At 47.5% G+C, this 26,334-nt stretch overlaps 1 protein-coding gene across 1 annotated transcript in view; it reads right to left on the bottom strand.

The window, feature by feature from the left end:
- Positions 1–26,334, bottom strand: part of LOC112576380 (sodium-independent sulfate anion transporter-like) — a 51,976-nt gene that overhangs the window by 17,367 nt on the left and 8,275 nt on the right. Inside the window, exons 2-3 of the mRNA XM_025258765.1 lie at positions 749–960; positions 240–342 (exon numbers count right to left, since the gene is read on the bottom strand). Coding sequence (XP_025114550.1) covers positions 240–342; positions 749–960 — 315 coding nt within the window. The remainder of the gene's footprint in view (positions 1–239; positions 343–748; positions 961–26,334) is intronic.

The following is a 26,334-nucleotide window of genomic DNA, read 5'->3' as shown; positions in this document are numbered from 1 at the left end:
CTAAGGAGAAACTTCATCAATAACAACAGGTGTAAAGGTGTGAGAATGGTCGGCTTAGTCAATCCCTGAAGACTTTCTAATCTCAGGCACTTTGTCAAAACTTAGTAAATAGCCCACAAAGGCTAGCAATCCTTTCATCACAAATGGCAGAGAGAGAGAGACATACAGGTGTCAGATGGTAAGCAGCTTGACATTTTGTGCTGTGTGCATCTGTCTGTCTTTGATATCACTGCCCTTACTTGAGGCTGAAGCCCTGCGACGACAGCATAAGCCAGACCCTGGGGGATGACAGTGAGACCCACCGTCAGACCGGCGATCAGGTCACACTGGAAATGGTTTAGCCTGTACACACAAGACATCATCACTCTTTAATGTAGGACTTATTCTCAGTGTCTTGCAAAGGATAGGTGTGACTCAGCATAGGGGAGCATTAGCACACCGCTAGATGGCCTGCCAACGTCCTGCCTGGATTATAAGGTCAACAGCAATATGTGGAACATGGTCACCTCTCTCCTTGTCACAATTCAATTCAACTTTATTATCTCAACGAGGAGAAATTGCAAGACGTAGGGAAGTGGCTCAAGCTTGGTGGTTGTGTAACTCGGACAGCACTTTAAGTCGCCACACAGACAGACCTGCACTGTGGGACAATGCAACAACTAGGACTAGTGTTTACACCAACAGACTGGCGGACACACGTACCCGGGGTGCCAAGCGACTAGCTCCATCGCCAGGCAGCAGCACTTACCTGTACTTGGGCAGCCACTGGATGATGGGCAACTTCCGCTTAAGTGTCTTCATAGAGAAGCACTTGCGGCACGACTCCTTGACCTTTCGGCGCACGCGCAGTGACGTGGGCACCTCTTCCGTCTGTGGATGTTCGCCGCCATTTTCACCCTGGTCGCCGACATCGTTGCTGAAGGCGATGTGGTCGTCGTTGACACTGCCGTTGGGGGCCGGCTGGAAGGAAATAAAAAGGGCGATGAATGGTGACATTTTGACATGGCTGTGCAGTGTCACCAAGCTCTGCTGGGCCAAGCAACACCTCAAATGTGTTGTCACCAACATCGCATGACACTAAGACTTTAGAAAACTTCTGGCAATGAACGGAGTTCTTGTAGTCCTCGTGACCTGGTGTGACAGAGCGGTGACGAGGTTAACTAGCTGGCACAGCCAGGTGACTGAGCCACACCTGTTGAATGAGTAATAGGAGTTTTTAGTTGCATGGTGGAAGGGAAAGACAATGTAGTTAACCATTGCCGGCCAGCACAGCGTGCGACCCCAGGAGGCGCTGTCTGTCACAGAAGGTTGAGGTCGCTCGTCCCCATGTGAGTACAGTGTCTGACCCCAGGAGGCGCCGTCTGTCACAGAAGGTTGAGGTCGCTTGTCCGAGTGGAGGCGACAGTGGGTTGGGGGCTTTTCTTTGATCACTGCAACATCAGGCTCCAGTTTGCTCCTTGTTACTCCTCGAGGAGCATACGGCTCCAGTGTCAGAGACCATCACCAAGTGTGAACGGCAAAAAGTGACCTTGTGCCGGACTATGAACTCGAGTATGTTTTAACAATCGCCCTGAGAAAAGGACTTTCTTTCATGACTGTGTTTAAAATTAGAGATATTAATAAGTAATAAAAAGAGATAGTAGTAAGGACTGACTGATATATATAAATTAAAAAATCTTTTTTGAATATTTATCACATACTTTTGTAAAAAGTATTTACCATATTTTTGTTAATATAATTTAATGTACACAGGCCTGCCGAGAGGCCGAGTGCTGTGAAGAAAAGAAGGCGCAAATGTGCAGACGTCTACCTGTACACGAGTGTGACACCTGAGCTTGTGATCAAACTGATCTTGTGACACTGTGACATCGCCGTAGGTCTGCAGTGTAGTGTGTCACGTGAATATGTGGGAAAGTTTTCACTTCTCCCTGTGATCATAGTCTGGTGTGTGTGTGACCTGCACGTGTACAGAAGTTGGTGACCTCTCCCTATCATCAGTGTGACCTCATCAGATACCCGGCCTGTGGTGGACAGGGACCGCTGTACAGGTGTTCACAGAGCGGTTAGCAAGTGAACTGCCACTCCACGCACTTTGTACACAACACAAGCTAACAGTCTGTCGGCCTCTCTCTCGAAGCAAAGGTGGAACATCTTCACAAACATTCCATAGTGAGTTCAGTCCTAGCTTTGGTACGTGAACACAATCAGAATAAAACACTTTCTCTTTCTTAGAACATCCCCCAAGAACCATCTATAGCAACACATGTCAAGAACCGTTAATGGCGATTATCCCCCAGTAGGCATTAATGCAAAGGTTCTCAAATTTCACTGATTACTTACGGCGATCAAAGACTGAAACGGAAAAGAATAAGTAGGAGAATGAAGACAGCAGACAGGTGAGGTGAGGGGTGGTAGAGAGCAGGCTGGTGTCATCTAGCCATGTAAAACAAACTTGTCCACGATCAAATGCAGCACCAAAAGCGTACCAAAGGAGCGGTTCATCTTCCGGTGAGGTGGGACTACTCACATGTCCACTCTGAAGGAGGGCGAGACAGCTTCAGGTGAGACAAGACAATCTCGACAACGACCACCACACTCACACACTAAGCACATCACAGTGAGTACTGTCAACCCCTGTACACACCAACTGTCACACCACTCATTACACGTAGGTAGATGTCATCTGATGGTAGTCTAACCTATCCCTCCCTCAACAGACAAAACTGAGTTTGTGAGACCCTTGCCAGCAACAGCAACCCTCACTACCGCCATCAGCAGCCACGGAGGCCCGTCACCGGGTCATCACCTGCTACTGTCAGTGAAAAATATCTACAACACATAGCTATCCCGCTGGTGTCTCGATACAACACATAGCTATCCAGCTGCTGTCTCGATACAACACATAGCTATCCCGCTGGTGTCTCGATACAACACATAGCTATCCCGCTGGTGTCTCGATACAACACAAAGCTATCCCGCTGGTGTCTCGATACAACACAAAGCTATCCGCTGGTGTCTCGATACAACACATAGCTATCCCGCTGGTGTCTCGATACAACACATAGCTATCCCGCTGGTGTCTCGATACAACACATAGCTATCCCGCTGGTGTCTCGATACAACACAAAGCTATCCAGCTGGTGTCTCGATACAACACATAGCTATCCCGCTGGTGTCTCAATACAACACAAAGCTATCCCGCTGGTGTCTCGATACAACACAAAGCTATCTAGCTGGTGTCTCGATACAATACGCAGCTATCCATCTAGACTAGAGGAATGCCAGTTGCCGTTCAAAGATGATTACGAAGACCCTCCGTCATTGCTTCTGACTTGGGAGACAAGAGGATTGGAACACGGATCACAGGGCGAAGTCCGGGCACATGTTTGGAAATAAGATGACGAACGCGTTTTATGAAGAAAGATTTTGTGTCCCAAGGTGAATTTAGAATTAAGGAAAAACAGGTTTTATTACAAACTAAAGGATGTCACGAGAGACGAGTGTTAGACAATCCGCTGTTAGTACAATGAATACAATGAATCTGTCAGGCAAGTGACTAGTCCACTCTAGTTTGTTAGTTGCCACAACTGTAAATGCGTCTATCTGCTCGCTTACCACTGACAGCCATCTCGAGTATAATTAATATCCAGCAGCCTAGCCTGATTATCTACGAGGCCGAGCGGGCAATATATCACAAGTCAGGTCAGGTCAGGTCAGTCCCATGCCCGGTCCGGGCGTAGGGGGGACCGTCCGGCAGCAGCAACAGACAGAATTTTCCACCCGGTCCTGTCTTGAGCAGATGAGAGCAGGTCTGGCATCTCGCGTTCGGTCCATTCTTTAATGTTGGTGACCCAGCTTTTCCTCGGACGACCACGACGACGGCTCCCTTCGAGGGTTCCTTGTAGGATCGTCTTGGACAGGGTGTTGTGGCGGGTGACGTGACCGAACCAGGCGAGCTTGCGCCGCTTCACTGTTGCCAGAAGGGGCTCATGTGGGCCCACGAGGGAGGTTACGGTGCTCCGTACGTATGCGTTGGTCTTGTGTTCGCGGTACGAGATGCGGAGCAGCTTTCTCAAGCACTTGTTCTCAAAGGCCTGGAGCTTCTTTTCCGTTGCGGCAAGCAGCGTCCAAGTCTCGCAGCCGTAGAGTAGGATTGACACTACGAGGGACTTGTACAGCCTGTGCTTGGTACTGAAGCTGATTGAGTTGCTTCGCCAGATCCTATCCAGCCTGGACATTGCGGATGTTGCCATACCAATCCTGATACGGATCTCTGCTGTACAGCAACCATCTCTAGTCAGGGTGGCACCCAAATACTTGAAGCTGTTGACCTCCTCCAGTTTCTGGCCGTTCATGACGATGTTGCTGCTGCTGTCGGTGGTGGAAATAATCATTACTTTGCTTTTTTCTGAGCTTATTTCCATGCCATAGGCCCCCGCTCGCCTGGAGAGTCTGTCCGTCAAATCCTGAAGTTCGTTGTTACTGCCTGCCATGAGGTCAATGTCATCTGCAAAGCGGAGGTTGCACAGGGGTCTGCCACCAATGGAGATTGAGGTAAGGTGGTTGTGGAGGGTGTCTTGCATGATTTTTTCAAGGAAGATGTCACAAGTACAAAGCCTTTAAGCCAAGCAGACTACAGAGAGGAGAAACAATAAGTGAGACCAAAGCTGGGAGTCGGCCTGTGTAGCGGATTAGCTTGCAAGCCGACACTAAGACACTAATTAAGACACTAATCAAGCACGCGCCTGTAGATGCACAGAGCAAAGTAGGGAGGATCATGGCGTGCACAGACACAGCAGACATCAACCATAACAGTCGTCAGACGCGGTCAAGACCACCATGACGACAGCGCCGATGTGAGGACGAGGCCATGACTGTGACCATAGCTGGCTGAGCTGTGTTCACATGTCCTAGTGCCAGACAAGAGTTGTAGAGAAGCGTTAGCCAACACTGTCAAGCTAGTTACGTGTGCTGTCACACGGACATACAACAGGTTAGAAAGTGTTAATCACCAAAAGACTTTTACCTCTGTTCCGTAGTTCATTTTAACCTTTGCCATCCTGACACTGTCTGGTCGCTCCTGTCTTTCAGCAAACAGACGTAGCGCCCCCAACTTCCGCTTGAGTGTCTTCAGCGCACCTCGGAGTGAGGGTACTTAACCCCGGGACTGTCGTCCGCACACGTGTCACACCTTGGGAGCGGAGAGTTGTGTTAGCGAGCGTTCCGCTGACAAAGGTGCGAGTGAGAAATCAAAGTTTCTTATCTTAACAAGTCTTTGATGGCATCCTACTCACAAACATTGTACTTATTGTCTCTACAAGTCTAACCGCTGACAATGGCGAGCGGGCGGTGTAGTAGGGACACGTCAATACGACAGCGACCGCCTGCACGGGACACACGGACAGCACGACATCAACTGCCACCACGACCCGCTCACACGGGACACAGGATGATCAGGAAGGGATGAAACTAATCTTTTCTGTTCCTCGTCAGTCAAACAAAGCCAGCCTCTCGCCACAGCCCTGAGTGTCCTACAAGTTCCGCAGGCTGATCAATGCCACTTATACAGGACATCAACCCACCGTCCACACATCCAACTTCCGGTGTGGGTGGGGCCCAGGCGACAAGAGCTAAGTGCTAAGTTTATTAACAGCATCACGCGGGGCCACGTGACGAGCGATCACGAGTCTTGGTCTGTGTATCTGAGTGAGGATGAGGCCAGCTGTGATCCCCAGCAAAATAATACATTCGTCACCATCAACTTGCCGCTTATTGGGCAACAGTTGTGCATCTTGTGTCATGCGCGTGCGCGTGCGGTCACACGGATACTTTATTTTTCATCTTCGATGATTCACTCAAGAGGACTATGTTTGCCATCGATGATGGCAACGGTTTCACACCCTTCGTCCACTCAAACTAGTCACTGGATGTCACGGAAACACCTAAGAGGTAGACACTCCCAGTGTAGACTGAGAGGTAGACTTCTACTGTAGTGTGAGAAGTAGACACTGCTAGTGTAGACTGAGAGGTAGACTTCTACTGTAGTGTGAGAAGTAGACACTCCTACTGTACACCAAGAGGTAGACTTCTACTGTAAAGTGAGAAGCAGACACTCCTACTGTACACCGAGAAGTAGACACTTCTACTGTAAAGTGAGAAGTAGACACTCCTACTGTACACCAAGAGGTAGACTTCTACTGTAGTGTGAGAAGTAGACACTCCTACTGTAAAGTGAGAAGCAGACACTCCTACTGTACACCCAGAGGTAGACTTCTACTGTAAAGTGAGAAGCAGACACTCCTACTGTACACCGAGAAGTAGACACTTCTACTGTAAAGTGAGAAGTAGACACTCCTACTGTACACCAAGAGGTAGACTTCTACTGTAAAGTGAGAAGCAGACACTCCTACTGTACACCGAGAAGTAGACACTTCTACTGTAAAGTGAGAAGTAGACACTCCTACTGTACACCAAGAGGTAGACTTCTACTGTAAAGTGAGAAGCAGACACTCCTACTGTACACCGAGAAGTAGACACTTCTACTGTAAAGTGAGAAGTAGACACTCCTACTGTACACCAAGAGGTAGACTTCTACTGTAGTGTGAGAAGTAGACACTCCTACTGTAAAGTGAGAAGCAGACACTCCTACTGTACACCCAGAGGTAGACTTCTACTGTAAAGTGAGAAGCAGACACTCCTACTGTACACCCAGAGGTAGACTTCTACTGTAAAGTGAGAAGCAGACACTCCTACCCAGAGGTAGACTTCTACTGTAGAGTGAAAGCAGCAGGTAATGTGAGCGCGGAGAGCCACGTCACGTGCTGGGATTGTGCGCAAGACAATTATTATTAAGAAGAAAGTTTTGTAAAGGTAGGTCTCTAAAAGCCTTAAGACTGCAGTCAATCCCAGTCCTCGGATGGTAGTGTCCCTCCCACGGTCTGTCAGGGTTAGAGAAGACTGCCCCCCGACACACACCCGTCCTTTGACCCTTCATGATACAAGCATGTTACTGGCACCGAGACTTTACTGCCCGCTCTCTGCTCCATCTTTTGTTTGTCAACATGCGAAGTGTGCAGCATGCAAGGAGGGATCAATTTTATTTTGCTCCTTCCATCCGATACGGGCGGCTACCATCTGACGTCCTGACAGACGGCGACACGTGCCCTGTACACCACGTGATGTAGCTAAAAATAGAAGCATGCTGTATGTAGACTGTAGAGGGGCCGTGAGTAGGTGCTCACACCCCTTCCTCCCCTGGCCTTTGAACTCGTGACCCACTACAGCGCCTTGTGCATCGACGTCAACGCTGTTGAAGGTCAGAGGGCAAAGGTTGCATGCGATCCACAGCACGTGCCGGTGTAGTGAATCGAAACCTCCGGGCGTATCTAAACGTATGGGTATAGTCTGCGCATGCGCATGAAGCGAAACTTCACTACCGCCTGGTAGTTTTACTTGAAATAAAAGTAAAGGATGAAATATTACAGGACATACGAAATAAAATGGCATTGCAAAAGCAAAATTATACAACTCACAATATGCTTTGAGCTGGTTTTTGATAAATAAACATCTGATGGATTAGTAAATATTTTCTTGGGTTTATTTTATCAAAAACCAGCTCAAAGCATATTGTGAGTTGTATAATTTTGCTTTTGCAATGCCATTTTATTTCGTAATGTTTTGTAATGCTTCATCCTTTACTTTTATTTCAAGTAAACTACCAGGCGGTAGTGAAGTTTCGCTTCGTGCGCATGCGCAGACTATACCCATACGTTTAGATACGCCCGGAGGTTTCGATTCGCTACACCGGCTGGTGTGTTCTGTACGATCGGCATTATTGAGCGTACCTGTGTTCACACTAATCAAACCTACTAAAAGCAATTACATTGATAGACAAACCAGACAACACAAGCCACTCACAGGACAGAGAAGGCGGCGAGAACAGCACAAGACAACAAACATCATGTGAGACATGGTCCTAGAAAGTAGCTGCCACGCTCTGGTGACACAGCCCCTCCTCTCTCTTCAATGTAAACAGGGTACAGGCGAACTCCAGGTCCCTCCTCTCTCTTCAATGTAAGCAGGTACAGGCGAACTCCAGGTCCCTCCTCTCTCTCAATGTAAGCAGGTACAGGCGAACTGTAGGTCCCTCCAGTGTTGTCACAGTGTCGTTTCCTCCTGTACAATGCAAGTGTCGCCATGTTCAGTCATTAGACGGACGCCACAGTCGCCCCACTGAACCCTGGCTTCCCGCTGACAAGAGAAGAGTGAATGGAAGATGTCTTCAGCCGCCAACCTCAGCCGTGTGGACACACCAGGACGCTTCCCTCATGTTGCTAATCCAAATAAAGCGAGTTTAGAGATAAATTAGTATCACGCACACTAACACACACACGATGCTGCTCTTATCCCACATCTGACCAGCTGACCACAGGACATCTTTGCCAGGCCTGTGGCATGTGCTCGTGAGTACTGTTACGCCCTGCGCCTCGACATCAGATCGTCTCCCTCCCCATCCCCCCCACGGTGTGATGTGGACATCACGTGCAGTATATCGACGCAGAGGGACGTGAGGACTTTACACGTATAACTGTCTTACTCTACCGTTACAGCTTCATCATGTCAAAGGTTGAATTAAGGTAGGTGTGCGTCGTGAATGACAGTGTCCTCCCCCACCCAAAAAAAAAAAAGGTCCATGATGAAATGATGGATATTTTCTGAACTATTTTCTCTTAAAGCTTCGTGTGGCAAACGATCGCTTACTTGTTACAACAGTAACAACTCCGTTAGCTTCATATAACCGCCAGTCCGCCATTTCCTTAGAGAAAACAACTACTGTACATGTAATCTGGTTGCTAACCAAAGTTTCAAGCAAAGTGTGGAGCGATGCTGGGATACTGTCAGCAATGTGTCCCACAGCATGGCCAGCAGTCTGCCAGAAGCACCAACAGCTTGCAGGTGTGGCTGCCAGCAAGGGTCGCACTGGCATCCTCTCTCAGAAATTAAGGTAGGTGTCGGGCGCTGGTTTTATTTATGTGCGAGGATTTGTTTTAAAAACCGTCCAGTACAACCGGTCTCCACGCAGGTGACGCAGAAGCAACTGCAACTGCATTTTCTATTTTAAACGCACAATTCGTCGGAGGGAGAATATCTTGCACAGCAAAACAAGACTTTCAGGTGCTACACTGACACTGTTACTGTACCCGTCTCACGCCCTGCCACCTCGCTCAACCTGCTTCACTGCGCGCTGGTCGCCACACACCTGGCCAGTTCCTCCCGTGTCACTTCCTGCTTCCCCAGTGCACCCAACCGTGAGCTGGGCATCCTGGGAAGGATGGGGACAGCAAGGCTGCGACTGAGAGGAGGGAGGCACCACGCTCACAGCACGCTGGTTCCCATAGACGTGAAGTCTACGTCTCACAGCCAAAACGGCCGTAAAGTCACGTGACTGCCTTTACCTCACGTGACCGCAATGTGACGTGACTATCTTTAACTCACATAAAGTGATTACCTTTACCTCACCTCACCATATAAGACCTGACTAACTTTCCTCGCGTGACCGTGAAGTGACGTAACTACCTTTACCTCACGTGACCGCGGAGTGACGTAACTACCTTTACCTCACGTGACCGCGAAATGACGTAACTACCTTTAACTGGCTTACACGAGGTGAAGAACACAAAGGCTGTCAACAGACTCCAGTCCCAGGATGACTGCCCCGCCACTACCCAGAGTGCACCTGCTCTCAGTAAACAGTAAACATGTTCATCCTCTACTGACCCTCACACAGGCTGTACCATTAAAGCAACATTCACGCAGGATTTTACATTTCCGGAACTTTGTCCTCCGCTAAATGCTGGTGCCGTCTGCTAGGCACAGCTCCGTCACATCCAGCCCTGTACCCAGACCAACCGCTGGTGTCAAAGATGTCAGCACAGGTGTCAATCAGTGCATTCATTAGTCCTAGTGCGAGAAAACGTGTTGTTTGCTTAAGCAGACATATCAACAAAAACGAACAGGAAGCTGCACGGGAAGATGTGATGCAGAAAGCAAGCAAACAAACAGGGGGAGAGCAGCAGTGACAGGGAGGACAGGCCTGAGTTGTCACGCTTGCCTGCGTCTGCACGCGTGAACCGTGAAGAGCTCACGATGATGTCGCCACAACATGAAGCATGAAGCAGGGGAAGTTAGGACCAACAGGCAAGTCGACAAACAGTTCGCTGTCAACATCACAACAAGCTTCCTGTCTGAATACCTGCGTGTGACTGTCACCCGCCCACGTGTTCTTTAGTGCCATGTGTGTGGATGTAGACAAGTGTTCAGTGATTACTGCAGCTGGCGTGTGCATGTAGACACGTGTTCATTGCTAGTCTGTGTATACACGTAGACACGTGTTCATTGCTAGTCCGTGTGTAGACACGTGTTCATCACTAGTAAACACATGTTTACCTAGCGTGTTCTGTCTCTATGTGACTTGTCTCCACTGTGAGAGCAGCAGACACGGACAGACTGTCACACGCCGCGTCTCCCTCCAGATTAATGGTCGTCCGTTAGAGTCAGGTCCTACAAAACATCCATCCAGTGAAAATGAGTCTTCTTGTCTTCTTGTATTTATTGTCTTCAGCATTTCTTGCACGCCAGTGTTTGCCCTCCCAACTATTTTCTTCATTTGTCCTTGTGGCCTCCCTCCCTACAGGTGTAACAGCCAGGTAACCACTTGTGCCACTGTCGGTGGGAGGTTGACACAGCGGATTGATATTGGGAGATGATGTGACGGCAAATAAGAATTCTACAACCACTGGCTGAAATAATGTAAATCAGCTATATCTCTACTTTGGGTTTCCATGGTTACGTGACCTATGACATCAAACGTGGTTTCAGGTGCTGGTGGAGTCATTGCCGAAGACCACGGCCTTGTGTTTCCATGTTACAGCTAACCCAACTGTATAACAAGGTAAACAGAAGGCGAACAGAAACAAAACCTTTTATGCACTAACTGCACATTTTCTCTCCGGTCAGGAATGACAACAAGAAGCTCAACAGCTTTGCACTAATGGCCGACGTCTTCCGACAACGACGAGAGAAAACGAGTAATACCAGAATAAATATAACACCAGACGATGATGGCGGAGACAGACGATGAAAAGTGACATACATCAACACTAGCAGCAACGGACTAGAGCAAGGATATAGCAACAGACGATGATGGAGATGACCGATGGTAAGTGACGTACGTCAACATCAGCACCAACAGACGAGTACAACGATGGATATGATGAGAGACGAAGATAAAAGACGGCCGAGGAGACGGGACAGAATAGGATGAGGTCAGGACTTACCGCCCCGATGTGCACCGATGTCTCGTGAAGCATCATTGACTGCTGCTTCTCCATGTTTACGGCAGTGGGTCACGTGGGTCGCGGACGATGTCAACTGACTGGCTGAGAAGACGGGATGCACGTCAACGCCCTCGCAACGACGATGAGCACCAGCACCGTCAGGGTCAGGCAAGGGTCAGGCAGGACAGCAGCCAAGGTGTGAGTGTAGAAGATAAGGGAGGGTGACAGGCAGAAGATGATGGCAATCAGCAAAGTCAGAGTCTACAAGGTACGGCAATGTCAACCTCTAGCTGCAGCCGCACGTGAATACACCGTCACACGCTGCGACAATGTGAGCTGGGCGGACACCAGCGCGGCATCTACACCTGGCAGGCGCCGCCTCCGGCACCGCACAAGCCCGGCCCTCCTGGTGTCAACAAGCCCGGCCCACCTGTAGTGTCAGTGGTCAGGCACTAGTGTCTAGAGAATCACACACACCATGCACGTGGCCCACATCTAGCACCTGAACCAGTCTGAGTGACGTCGGTGGCGCCGGCTGCAGGTGGAAGTATGGGTGGGGCGGGCCTCCGTCCAGAAAACTTCACTACAGGCAAGGGAGGCGACCAATCCCATGTCACCTTGCCACCAACAACACTCTACATGACAGCCAGCAACCCATCACGTGACAGCGGGATCCCTCACCCCCATTTGCCGGTAGTGTTAAAAAAGATCGGTTATGAAATGTAAAAAGCCGTGACACGAAAACACAGAAAATGCTACTGCATCACTATCTCTCTACCACCAACAGTCCTGAAGGGGAAATGAGTCGGTAAACACTCATGTTAACAGTGCATTTGTGCGCACACAGGTGTGTGTGTGTGTAAGGGATCACGTGCCATGCTTTACCTGTGGTCACGCTGTCCCTGCACTACATCCCCAGACTCTGTCAGTTCTTGCATGACGGTGACATCCACACTTTGCCAAACCTGTCATGTCTTTGTCCATACTTGTCCATTGTCGAGGTTTGTAGCGCGGTCACTTGTCTAAATACATGTACCCCCGTTGGGAGACGACTGGCTGGTGGTGAGAAGAGAGAATTTTAAGCTCGTTTTTGGTAAACAATGAGGGCCTTTCTTGAAATCAACAATGAACGAGGTCAGAAGCTGCTGAAGCGTGACCTCAAGTCCAGCAGGCGGTGTGTGGGTACGGTAAACAAGGCCTGCACCTGTTAGCCCCAGACCATGAAGTACAGTGCACACCCGTGTACACACACCATACAGTCCTGTGAGGTGAGCACACTGTCAGCTCGCCACAAACAGTGACCACAACCACAAAGTGTGACTACAGACGGACGACTGGCTGCTCACGTGACCACAGTTGTCTTACAGTCTGTCAGTCATCCTGTCCTGCATGCAGTCATTGAATGTCGTCCTTTTATTGCCAACCTCTAGTTCGAGTCTTGTTTGACAGAGACTGCCAAGGTCAGGGTTAGGGAGGCTGCAGCTGCACATCGTACAGTCGGCCGACATCAGCTCGTGCGTGTCTCGTTACGTCACTAGGGTGATCACAGGGTGTAGGTGACGTTCGTCTACACTCTACATCTCCTTTCTCTGCTTCTACAGTTTGCAGCGACTGAGTATGAGCCAGTGGACGCTGTCACCACAGACTCATTCACACCACACTAGCGCCCCCTACAGCGCTTGTCTCCCTTGTCTCCACCACAGGATGTCACGGTCATCGTGCGCGTGCGCCTGCCACAGCCAATGAGACTGAAGGACAAGGCCGAGGGCAAGACGGGTGAAGGAGGAAAACATCGGACAGTCGTTACTGGAGGCTGCTGCACGGCTGCTGCACACGCGCGGTACCACACGTGACCAGTGTTACGTCACGGCACAAGTAAGAATCCAGTCCATTTGAGGTGCGCACATTACTCGCTCCTTGTCATTTTCGTCAACTCTAGTAATAATCATAAGCAGTCGATGAAAGTAAGTGTTTACACAGGACTATGATAAGCTTGTGTAGCACGGGTAACCTGACCTACGTCACCTTTCACACCTGAACATAACATTGCGGCATTCTTACTGCTGGGTGCTGTGTGAAATGATAAACAAAGCCTTCATTACTGACTGATGCAGCATCACAACCGTCGTCATCATCATCATTGCTGGTGGTGGAGGAGGGGAACACACCACAGCAAAGAACTGTGGGAAAAAGCCAGGTGTGGTTAAGTACACAAGCCAGGTAACAACAGCTCAACACGACAAGACCACAGACAGGGCCTAGCAGACAGTATGTATACATGTACATACTACGTACATTTGCCGTGGTTCACTGTGACAAGACCACAGACAGGGCCTAGCAGACAGTATGTATACATGTACATACTAAGTACATTTGCTGTGGTTCATTGTGACAAGTCAGTGCAAGTCCATGCATGCCATGCAGATTTGTCACAACAATCAAAAGTCAGCGTAAATCGGATTTCAAAAATGAAAAAACGTCCTCAAATACAATAAAAATGATGATAACTATTTCATGGACAGTGGCTGTGATTAGGACAAGTCTTCGTGGCCTCTCTACGTCCGTAGGTGGCAGTGTCACGACCTTACAGCAACACGTGGACTTTGTAAAGTACTGACAGCAAGAGGACATATGGAGGTGGGAACTCAAGATTTCAAAACAGACCGAAAATAGGAATGTTAAACCGACATGAATTGTAACTTCTAAACATGATGAAAGCAATAACAACAACAAAATCCCCGCAGACACAATCATGTAACTAGGACAGCTCGTCCTGCCAGTGCTGTATGACGCACATCCGATGCTTGCTGCTGTGCAGGTGACGTGCTGACGCCCACTGCTTGGTGCTGTGACGTCTGAGAGACATTCAGTTAGTGAGAAATATTGACAAACATGTTTTCCCTTTGCGGTCACACTTGTAATTTGCTCGGAAATCCCCACAATGAAGCTCCCCGCCCGACTTTCGCGACCACCGGAGGCACGGACGTCACAGGTCCCTCTCCCCGGGTCACTGACTGTGGCGGTGGCCTACATCAGGGACACCATCGGTGACAGGCAGGGAGCACGAGGAATCTGTCAAAAAAAAAAGACAAAACAGGCGGGGGAATTTGAACCCTGAGTCTCGCATCTTGAGTCGCTCAGCCATGGAGGGTACACGAGGCAAAAATGCTGTACACGCACCATCCACTTTCTGTGTCTACCACAACAACACCTTGTGTCTTTATGTACGCAATTCATACACTGCAATTTTAAATGTACAAGACAGTCTACGTAATAACAACACAATACAATAAGGACAGAACAAGTGCCTTCACTACCGACATCATAAATCTACATATTAGTAGAAAGGAAATGTTTCCACTCCTGACACCAGAAATCTACGATATAGTAGAAAACAATTTTATTTAAAACGAAAACAAGACCTAAACAGTCAGTTGGTGTGTCGTTACTGCAGGTATCGCCTGGTGCTTGTAACTTCAGATAGCGGTTTGTGTGTTCACAGTGTTCATACCTACCTACGAACACTATTGCATGTATGTGCACATCTCGCTAGAACAATCAACTTACAGATGGTGTTCATTACCTGCCATGCTCTGGTCTAAAAGTATGGGTGGGATGCTGTCTCCCTCTCCACAGCCCATGTGACAGCATCCTTGGACACAGTATGATGTTCTCCATTCATTCTCATTGCAGCTACTTGGCATTAGCATCACTGCTGTGAAATGGAGAACATGGCTAGACTGCTGGTCGTCTTCTTTCCTACTTCTTTTGCTCTTAGCTTTGTATTTCTCTTCCTTCACTGCTTTCGATGCTTGCTTAATGTCTTTATTTTTATTGGAGAAATAAGAATGTTGGAGTTCATAATATTAAGCTGAGGACTTTTTTTCATTGCACATTTATCTAACAGCAAACAGTGCCAGACCTGCGCTTAACAGCCATCCAAGCAGAATACAGAACTGCATGAGCACCACGGTGGAAGAACTACAAGAAGAAGGACTGACTAGAGAGCAGGTAAGAACACACTTGCACACATCTAACTGTCGCAGTCTGACAGAAAAGCATTCGCAGCACCAGCAGGACCTCGACCACAGCTTCACAGACTTTAAAAACGCCTTTGACACAGCCTAACACTAGGCCATGGCATGTGATGCGAACATTCAACACTGAAGAAGGTCTGGTCCATGTCATCAAAGCCTGTAGAACAACGAGCACAAGGAAGGCAGGACTGCTGGATAACCAAACAGGAGTTTGCTTGAACACCACAGGCGAACGTCAATTATTTAAGGTTATACAAGAGTTTAATAAAGTTTAACAAAGATTTAGGGTGGGTGCCTCAGTTGTTTCTAGTGACTGCTTTTATTATACGTATGGTGACTAGCTGGGATTTTGGCCAAGAATATTAAATTTATGTGCTGTCATTTATGGCTACTAGCTTTAAATGTATCTTGTGCATTTTGTTTACATGTGAGCACAAGCACGGGTGAAGAAGGCTTTGAGATAAACGCAGAGATAGTCTTTTAGTGAAGTATGTTGTAGTGAGCACAGGGAGTCCAAACTCAACTGCTGTGTGGGACGAGGTGGGCAACGCCTCTGTGGCAGTCATCATACAGACCCTCTCTCTCAACAAAGACACATCCTCGGGCTGCATGGCGGCGCTGAACTTGTGAATGTACAAAAGTCCGCTATTGTCCATTCCATACAAATGTTCGCCACTCTCACACACCAAAGGACCTCAGCCACCCTGATAGTCCAGTGATACGATTTGCTCGCTCAACAGACCCAGGCAGCCATCACCCACGCAGGGAACTGCAGTAAGGACACGTAAACCTGGATACCCAGGGCCCCTGCACTAGTCTCCATGACAACCTTTGTCACAATCTGCACGCTAAGCACAGTCAAGTTCAGCAAATACACTGGGTTTTCCACTGCTGTAACGGATTTCAAATATTAAAAAGAGATAAGTTTAGGAATGCAATACCTGCTGTCACAAGCCTAAAACTTCAGGTAAAAAAACAGGAAACGGGAGGGGGAGAGTTGCGGTGGGTGGGGTCACGTGCCTCCCCACAAAGAGTGTTTGTATGTAAGAGCAGTGCGTCACTCAGTGGCGCAGCAATACAAACATAAAGTGTAACGGGGCAACAATTTTATTGTATGCTCCAGTCTCTATCTGACCCGATGGTCTTTGTAAAGTCCTGACTGGCTTTTATTTACAGGTGTACTGGGACTCACAATTCCAAACTCTTTCATTTGGTTTATTAATAGTCCAAACAAGTCCAAATCAACTAAATCGCGATGGCAAGCTTGCAGAAGTTAGAATGTTGTACAAGGTACGGCTAAACAGGTCCCTTCAGGAAGAGTAACAATTCTCCAGTTATTAATCATGCTAAAATAAGTGCTCTTACCAAGCCCTTCCCTTGGTTCACTTGAAATAAAAAAAGATGAAATGAACAGAAAACCATCTATAAAAGCATTGACACTATGGGCACACCTGGTGTTAGTACCTGTAGAAATGTGTGAAAAGTATCGGACACATCGATGGTTGTGGTCTACTCCAAGTGAACAGGGTGGTAGCACAGGAGGGACTAAGGGGGGTGGGGGTGAGGAGGACAAGCCAAGAACCCGGACCATACAGCATAACACACAGAATAACACAGAGCGACAACACCACTGGTGTAGGTGTACACTGTGGACAGGGAGGCTGAGAGGTGCTGGTGCTGTCCTTCCCCGGGATGGAGGAATGGAGGGATGGAGGCTTTTTGCTGGGTGCTGTGTGAGGTCCTGACCACACTTGTTGAGCAGAATATAAATTATTCTCGTGAAAATCAGTTGAGGTCAGTCCGTCTAAGTTTCTGAATCGTTTTGTGTTTGTGAATGAATCGCTCATTGTGGAATATTAAAATAGTTGTATAGAGAATGGAAATGTGGACGCTTAATGCATTATAATGAGTTTATTTTTGTCCCTATTTTTTTGTTTCTTCCTTTTGTCGGTGTTCTTTGTATGCTACTGCGCCGGATCTTACTGAACTTAGAAAAGAGGACAAGCAGAAACAAGTGTTGTGTGGGGTTTGTTTCATGCTGGAGCTCCCAACCTGACGACAAACTTTCGGTGAACGGTAACAAGAGAAATTTATTGTAAAAGAGTGACTTACTGTTTTTATTTGTCCTGTGAATGTTTGTGAATAAAATTAATCATTTCGCTTTGTCTGTCTCCTCCGAAAGTAACTGCAGAGCTGAATGTGACAGACCAAAGCCAAACTCCATTGCGGCTGAACTGTCAGCAATAAGAAGAGGCGACGAGAGTCAACTTGATGGTGTGTTGTGTTTTCACTTTAGTAAGTCATCGCAATAGAGTATCCGGGATATTTGCCCCAAAAAGGAAAGAAGCAGCAGTACCTAAGTAACAAATTAATTGCAAGTCTATTGTCGGTAACATTTTTTATCGCGATTCCGAACACTAAACTGTAAATGGTTCCCGAGACCTGACAGCCTACAATGTACAGCCCTGTGTTTCTAAAGCTGATGGACTACAGATTGCACACCGGTGCACCTTTCACCCGGGGACAGGCGCCAACATCCTGCAAAGCAGCCACAGCACATGCCAAGAGCCTGCAGACCTCGCAGTGCCAGTGGAAATGGTCAAGAGTTGCAGGCAGTCTGAAGGTAGTGAAGGCCCCTGGTACTGACAACATGAGGGCAGGGGAGAAATAAGACCTCACTGCTCTGTGTCCAAGAATCTAGAAACACATAATTACCCAAAGAATGGACTTCCAACACACTTTTCAAAGACCTCCGTATCAGTATCGCAACATCCACGGCGGCAATGGCCAGGGTGGAGAGGACTTAGCGCAGCAACACCCAGGCCTGACGAGAGGGGGGGACAAGGGGGTCTGGTGTACCCGGGCCCGCGGCTGTCATGGGGGCCCGGCCTTGGTCAGTGGATTTTTTTTTCTTCTTTCGAATTGTAAACAATGCATTATATACTGGGAAAATAATTTACGATTACAAGTACAAGGGGCCCGGAGAGGTCGTCTGTCCCGGGGCCCGGGCTGGCTCTCGGCGGCCCTGGCAACACCAATGTTTGCTTCCAAGTCCTCAATCTACACAATGTTGACAATGTACAAACCCACCGTACTTCATTTCCTGCTCTTCCAAGTCCATCGTACTTTATGCCTGTTCTTACAAGACCACAATGTACACAGTGTACACGTCCATCTTCAAAGTCCATCGTACTTTATACCTATTCTTCCAAGTCCACAATGTACAGTGTACACATTCACCGTACTTCATATCCTTCTCTTCCAAGTCCATCGTACTTTATACCTATTCTTCCAAGTCCACAATGTACACAGTGTACACGTCCATCGTATTTCATATCCTACTGCTCTTTATACAATCCAAAGTGGAACATGGGGAGTATTTAGGAATATATTTTGGAGTAGGTGACATTGCCACATAAAAAGGACAATAAAAAGGACAACTTGAGTGGATGGCTTTATACACAAAATGGACATGTAGCTTGTGTGGGTAGCACAGCCAGACAAACATTGAGACAGACAGCACGGACGGACAGAGAAACACACGACCTCGTTCTTCACCTTCATTTCAGACTAACTGTATCCTTTTCCTTCACTCTCAAAATCAATATTGGATAAGTGAAAAACACTTTCTTCCAGACCAATATTCGAAAGCATCAATGCGAAACAATCTACAACAAGATTCAACCTTCTGAACCGGAGGCAAAGAGCAAGTTTGACCAGCTTGTCATAAGCCACGGAAGACTTGTGGTGTTTAGTGACTGTTGCCTATTAACTATTTTATTTTAATCGGTGATACACTAAAGCAGGGGTGGGCAATTAATTTTCCCAAGGGGCCGCATGAGAAACTGGGATGGTTTTAGAGGGCCGGACTAATATAGTTAACTCAGTTTTACCCAATACTGCATATGTAGTATATATACTATCTCTTCGCCAGCGGGCGGGCCGGTCAGAGACAGTAGGCGGGCCGGATCCGGCCCGCGGGCCGGCCTTTGCCCAGGTCTGCACTAAAGTATTAGAGACAGCTTCTTGACACCTCCCTTTGTAATGCGACATCAGCCGTCCTTTCAGTCATCTGGTGATGTAGGGCTTGATGTACTAGCTAGTCTCACTAGGTTGTGGGTGGTGCGAGTGATTCTTGATATAACATTTCTGCACTTGCCAGCACACAAGTGAACATTTACAGTCTGACGGCCACCCTTAATACCACCCGTTATAATGTCCTCTCACTCCCTCCACCACCCGGTACCAGCCACCAGCAATCATCCAGACTGGTTCCATACAAATGATGCAGAAACTCAAGCCCTGGCTCTGAAGAAGCATCATCACATTAGCGCACTTGAACGTGTTGAGTGTTCAAATAAAAGTACACAACATAGGCAGACAGCATTGAAAGGTGTCCAGAAATCTCATATATGAATGTGGCCTCTAGATGGCTGCTTGTTTATTGTTGCGAATAGGCTGCTCACAGGTACATGTAAGTAAAACCCTAACATTATGAAAATGCATATTTACACAGGTGCACGAGATGTGATAGGTTTTCCAAGCTTTCTCATATTGCGAAACTAAACAGTCGCCCCGAGAAGGGGCGCAATCACTGGTCACACGCCTTTTGGAAAAGGTGAGCAATAGGAATTGCCAGAACTATCAGACGACAAGCCTAATTAGTTATCCCAAGAAAGAAAGCAGACAGCCGCACATTTAACATCTACAACAGTCGAATTGTTATCGAAACATTTCCCACACAGTAAGGATCTTTACAAGAACTTTACCGACTTCAAGAAGACGTGGACAAAGGCCTGCACGAGGACCATGCAATAGTGAAGAGGACATCGTCCAAACCATCCAGTCGCTGTGGGTCAGTTTGGGGAGCTCATGACTTCTTAGTAACCAGGTGAGCGAATGGACATAAAATCACAGCAGCGACAGCAGCAACTGCCACATTAAGTCATGTCGGGGACAGCAGAGGTATACCGTATAAGCTGTCAGCAAGTTCATGCTCTACAAGTCACCAGTCGTCCCCATTTTGCTGTGCAGTTGTCAAACGAGGGCCTTGCTAACGGAAACGGAAAGACGGATCCATGCACTCGAAACTAAATGCTTAAAGAGACTGGTCCCCAGCTTTGAGAAACTAGAGTTGTTCGGCCATGTCGCTGGCTACGACGCCTTACCGAAGACCTCAGGAGGAATGTGGAAGGAGGAAGACCTCGTGGAAAGCAAAAGAAAACTGAAAACATCAGCAAGTCCTCAGGATACTAGATGGGGGAAGGGGACATTCAAAGGTTCTCAAGGTCGGCCCCGACATGCCTTCGCCATCTTTCCATTGCTGCATCTCATCGCATCCCCCAGTGACCAGTACTGGCGGGTGGGCCACACGGTTGGGTTGGCTTGCTTCTAGTACGGCCGGTACCAAGGAATGAAGATGATGATGAAGACAGCATTCTGTGTTTTAACCACTTGTATACAGCAGTGACAAATCATTTAAAGGTGAAGATGGGAAGCCTAAAGTGATCGCTGTGGTCATATCTTTATGTTGTCCCTCATTTCATGTATACAGTCTACACTGTGGATGCTTACACCCTTTACAAGGGGCCGTGCGCATGTATGACATTCCACAGTATCACTTGCTGTCTGAGTCTTTTTCTTGCGTTCACTGGAGAGAATTTTGAATAAAATGCAGAGCCAATGATGTGTAAGAGACAAGACAAAGCGCCGGAACAACCTCCTGGTGTATCCCAGGACCCGGCGGGTATCAAGGCTCGCCTTGCCACAATGTGCTCGGCACTCGGGTGTCTGTGGATGGCGTGCACCCTGACACCTGAAGCCTGGCAGCGGCTCGGTCACAAAGTAGAGCGAACACGACACCTGGACAGGCGGCCAGGTAAGGACGCACGAGGGAGGCAACTCCCGCCAGCAGACACCTAGTCACTCCGGCACGCGACGTGCACGACCCAGCCTCGCCCGCCGTGGGTTATCTTTCCACATGCCATCTTTAGAATCTGTGGGCAGTACACTGCCTCAAGCAGTCGCCGGCCTCGCTTTATGGGTGGCGCCCTACCCACGTCTACCTCGCGCACTTCCACTGGCAGAAAGAAGAAACTCTGCAGTGTTTAGTTACACACTAATGCGGCAACATAAGCCCGCAAGAAAAGAGATCCTAAAGGGGAAACACTAAAATTTCATCAGCTAATGAAGTTACACGAGCAATAATAATCCTCCCCACCACCTGAGTTCACCCTGACTCCCTTCCCCAAAAGTTATCTTGTTTCGAAGGGCACATTTATTTTAGACAAGGGCTAATAACAAATATCCACGGACAAGACAAACATCCGACTGATGGTTGTCTTGCTGAATTCTTGTTTGTTTTCTAACAGCGCAGTGTTTTAGTTATCAGCGCGAGGCTAGAGAAATTTGAGTCAAAATATTGTCATTTGTACCTCGTCACACTAGCGGCAAAAAAAACAAACAAACCAAAAAACAACCAAACAAACAAAACAAAAGCAACAAAAACAACAACAACAAAAAAAAAAAAACGCGACTGCATATATTTATCATCCAAAACAAACGAAATTTTTGAGTAGCAAAAGCAGTTAATAACAGTTAAGGACTATCTATGGTATAGCTACATATGTCAACAGCAGTTCAATGATGTGTCTAATTATAAAAGCAATATACAAATCCGTACTGAACATTCTCACAGAATGTGCGAGTAACAGGTGGGCCTCACTATAAACACCAACTTGCATTAGTGGACTGCTGGCAGACGATTTCTACCAGCTAACTATTAAAACGAGGCAGGAGACTACAACGCTTCCGGTTTAGTCACATTCATTGTTTATGCTCGCCGAGACTAAGAGCGGAGAACTTCACAAGAGGCTAAGTGTTGGTCTCGGCAGACAGTAATTGACCTACACACATCCATGCTATTATCTAGTCCCCTAAAGCGATTATAACTTGGGAAAACAAATTGCCTCCACATCACGGAGGGGACGGCTGGTGGGGAAAGCAGTTCTATGCGAGGAGAGCTGATTTGTAGGCAAGCAAAGGCACCTCCACTTTCTAGCACCCAGACTGGTTTTAATCTCACCCATCAACTGGCTGTGTGGATACTGGAATTTCTGACTTTCAGACAGCAAAAGTGTTTTGTAAATGGTCGTCATTGTGATATTGTTATTACAAGTACTACATCTCCACAGGGATGATGGCTAGCCCTTCTGTTGTAAATCACTTGTCATGTGACCGCTGTCCAAAACACCTCTACTACCACCATTATCTGCCGCCCAGCACAAGTAAATAAGTAAATAAATGCAGTAATGAGGTGCTGCCATTATTTCACTCACTCGTGAACCATCATCATAACCTGCAGACGCTGCAAGACACGTGACGACGGGCGAGCGAAGTGATGGCGCCAGTACAGGCCGCGTGCGACTGACTCAGCCTTGTCCTATATAAACATGATGCACGAACCTCTTCTATCCCAGACCCTCCAACACCTTTCTTTATTGACACAAACTATCAACACCACATTTGGTGTCTCGGGTAAACTTTGTTGTGTACTATGATGTCGTGCTATTTTTATCAATATTGTCAACTGGATTAGCGTGTCTGTTGACTTCTTTTCTCTATTCGGTTAGACCAGTGGTTCTTAACCGGGGTTCGATGGAACCCTAGGGGTTCGGTGAGTCGGTCTCAGGGGTTCGGCGCAGCCTCCGCCACGGAGGTCAAGACACACCCGCAATTAGTGATGACACTAAAGAAGGGTTCGGTGAATGTGCAGATGAAACTTGTGGGTTTGGTACCTCAAACAAGGTTAAGAACCAGTGGGTTAGACTTACAAGCAAGTCATCTTGTTACAATAGTTTGAGGAAAGTCAGGAGGAGAAGGTGGTGCAAGTTGAGAAACAAACCACGGAGGACACACTGCTGTCTCTTGTGTGAAACAAGTTTGTGACCAAGTAATACACAAACAGGTAGACCACCTTACTGAAACAAACAGGTACTCGTGTTACTAAAGACTGGAATATTTCACTCTTCTTATCTTACTTAGTTAGAAACGCTAACTGGGTAATAAATATGGAGTCCACTGTGCACAGGGTGCTGCCACTGTACTCTGATGTCCGCAGTGCCACGTATGTAAGTCATGTCATGCAACACCCTCCAGTGTCAGTCTACTGACAGCTATACAAACCTTCAAGCACAGTCCTCCAACAAGCACACAATATGGTATACGAGCAAGCCAGTTAGAAAGCTGAGAAAATGACGAGAAAGTCAAAATGAAGATGTTGGATGGAAGGCATATACGTCTCTCCTCTACACACGTGACTGTCACAAGGTAAGTGGCTCCACGGAACCTTTAAGGGAACGGCTAGGGGCAGGGATGTCAGCAGACCTGTGTGACAAAAGCTGGAATACAATGTCATTTTATCTGTAATACAAATGTCATACAAACAAAAGCTGTAATACAAATGTCATTTTATCTGTAATACAAATGTCATTGTATCTGTAATACAAATGTCATACAAACAAAAGCTGTAAGACAAATGTCTCTGCACAGTCGACACACAACACATGTACTGACAAAGGCTTCTTTATGGTTATTTCTTACTGCAGTTGCAAGCGATTAAAAATATTAAGTAGTGCATTATAATTAATGTACACGTGTGTTAATACACAATAGAAAAAATGAGTGTTTTCTCTTGCAAACTGTGGCTGGCGGTGCACACGTGGGAGGCAAGAAAAGGGCGATGTGTTGATATGTGTTGCGATGTGTGGTGATGTGTGGCTATGTGTGGCGATGTGTGGTGATGTGTGGCTATGTGTGGCGATGTGTTGCTATGTGTGGCTATGTGTTGCTATGTGTGGCGATGTGTTGCTATGTGTGGCTATGTGTGGCGATGTGTGGCTATGTGTTGATATGTGTGGCGATGTGTGGCGATGTGTTGATATGTGTGGCGATGTGTGGCTGTTTTGCTATGTGTGGCGATGTGTTGATAATGTGAGGCTATGTGTGGCGATGTGTGGCGATGTGTGGTGATGTGTTGCTATGTGTGGCGATTGTGTTGATATGTGTGGCGATGTGTGGTGTTTGCTATGTGTGGCGATGTGTTGCTATGTGTGGCTATGTTTTGCTATGTGTGACGATATGTGGCGATGTGTTGATATGTGTGGCGATGTGTGGCTATGTGTTGCGATGTGTTGCGATGTGTTACTATGTGTGGCGATGTGTTGCTATGTGTGGCGATGTGTTGCTATGTGTGGCTATGTGTTGCTATGTGTGGCGATGTGTTGCTATGTGTGGTGATGTGTTGCTATGTGTGGCGATGTGTTGATATGTGTGGCGATGTGTCGCTGTTTTGCTATGTGTGGCGATGTGTTGCTATGTGTTGCTATGTGTGGCTATGTTTTGCTATGTGTGACGATATGTGGCGATGTGTTGATATGTGTGGCGATGTGTGGCTATGTGTTGCGATGTGTTACTATGTGTGGCGATGTGTTGCTATGTGTGGCGATGTGTTGCTATGTGTGGCTATGTTTTGCTATGTGTGACGATATGTGGCGATGTGTTGATATGTGTGGCGATGTGTGGCTATGTGTTGCGATGTGTTGCGATGTGTTCTATGTGTTGTATGTGGCGATGTGTTGCTATGTGTGCGATGTGTGGTATGTGTTGTATGTGTGGCATGTGTGGCGATGTTGTGTTGCTATGTGTGGCGATGTGTTGGCTATGTGTTGCTTATGTGTGGCGATGTGTTGATATGTGAGCTATTGTGTGGCGATGATGTGGGATGTGTGGCGATGTGTTGCTATGTGTGACGATGTGTGACTCATGTGTGGCGATGTGTTGCTATGTGTGGCGATGTGTTGCTATGTGTGGGCTATGTTTGCTATGTGTGACGATATGTGGCGATGTGTTGATATGTGTGGCGATGTGTGGCTATGTGTTGCGATCCTTGTGTTACTATGTGTGCGATGTGTTGCATGTGTGAGATGTGTTGCTATGTGTGGCTATGTTGTTGCTATGTGTGGACGATATTGTGGCGATGTGTTGATATGTGTGGCGATGTGTGGCTATGTGTTGCGATGTGTTGCGATGTGTTACTATGTGTGGCGATGTGTTGCTATGTGTGCGAGTGTTGCTATGTGTGGCTATGTGCTTGCTATGTGTGGCGATGTGTTGCTATGTGTGGCGATGTGTTGCTATGTGTGGCGATGTGTTGCTATGTGTGGCGATGTGTTGCTATGTGTGGCGATGTGTTGCTATGTGTGGCTATGTGTGGCGATGTGTGCTATGTGTGGCTATGTGTAATGTGTGGCTATGTGTTGATATGTGTGGTGATGTGTGGCGATGTGTTGATATGTGTGGCGATGTGTGGCTATGTTTTGCTGTGTGGCGATGTGTTGCTATGTGTGGCGATGTGTGGCTATGTGTGGCTATGTTTTGCTATGTGTGACGATATGTGGCGATGTGTTGATATGTGTGGCGATGTGTGGCTATGTGTTGCGATGTGTTGCCTTGTGTTGATATGTGTGGCGATGTGTTGCTATGTGTTGAAATGTGTTGATATGTGTGTTGAATGTTGTGGCGATGTGTTGATATGTGTGGCGATGTGTGTCTGTTTTGCTATGTGTGGCGATGTGTGGCTATGTTTTGTATGTGTGACGATATGTGGCGATGTGTTGATATGTGTGGCGATGTGTGGCTATGTGTTTGCGATGTGTTGCGATGTGTGGCGATGTGTTGCTATGTGTGGCGATGTGTGGCTATGTGTGGCGATGTGATGTGTGGCTATGTGTGGCGATGGGTTGCTATGTGTGGCGATGTGTGGCTATGTTTTTGCTATGTGTGCGATATGTGGCGATGTGTTGATATGTGTGGCGATGTGTGGCTATGTGTTGCGATGTGTTGCGATGTGTGGCGATGTGTTGCGATGTGTGGCGATGTGTTGCTATGTGTGGCGATGTGTT

Source organism: Pomacea canaliculata, linkage group LG1, assembly GCF_003073045.1.
Source record: "Pomacea canaliculata isolate SZHN2017 linkage group LG1, ASM307304v1, whole genome shotgun sequence".
Lineage (NCBI taxonomy): Eukaryota > Metazoa > Mollusca > Gastropoda > Architaenioglossa > Ampullariidae > Pomacea > Pomacea canaliculata.
The sequence above is the reverse complement of the archived record's forward strand: the minus strand, read 5'-3'. Positions and strand labels throughout refer to the sequence as shown.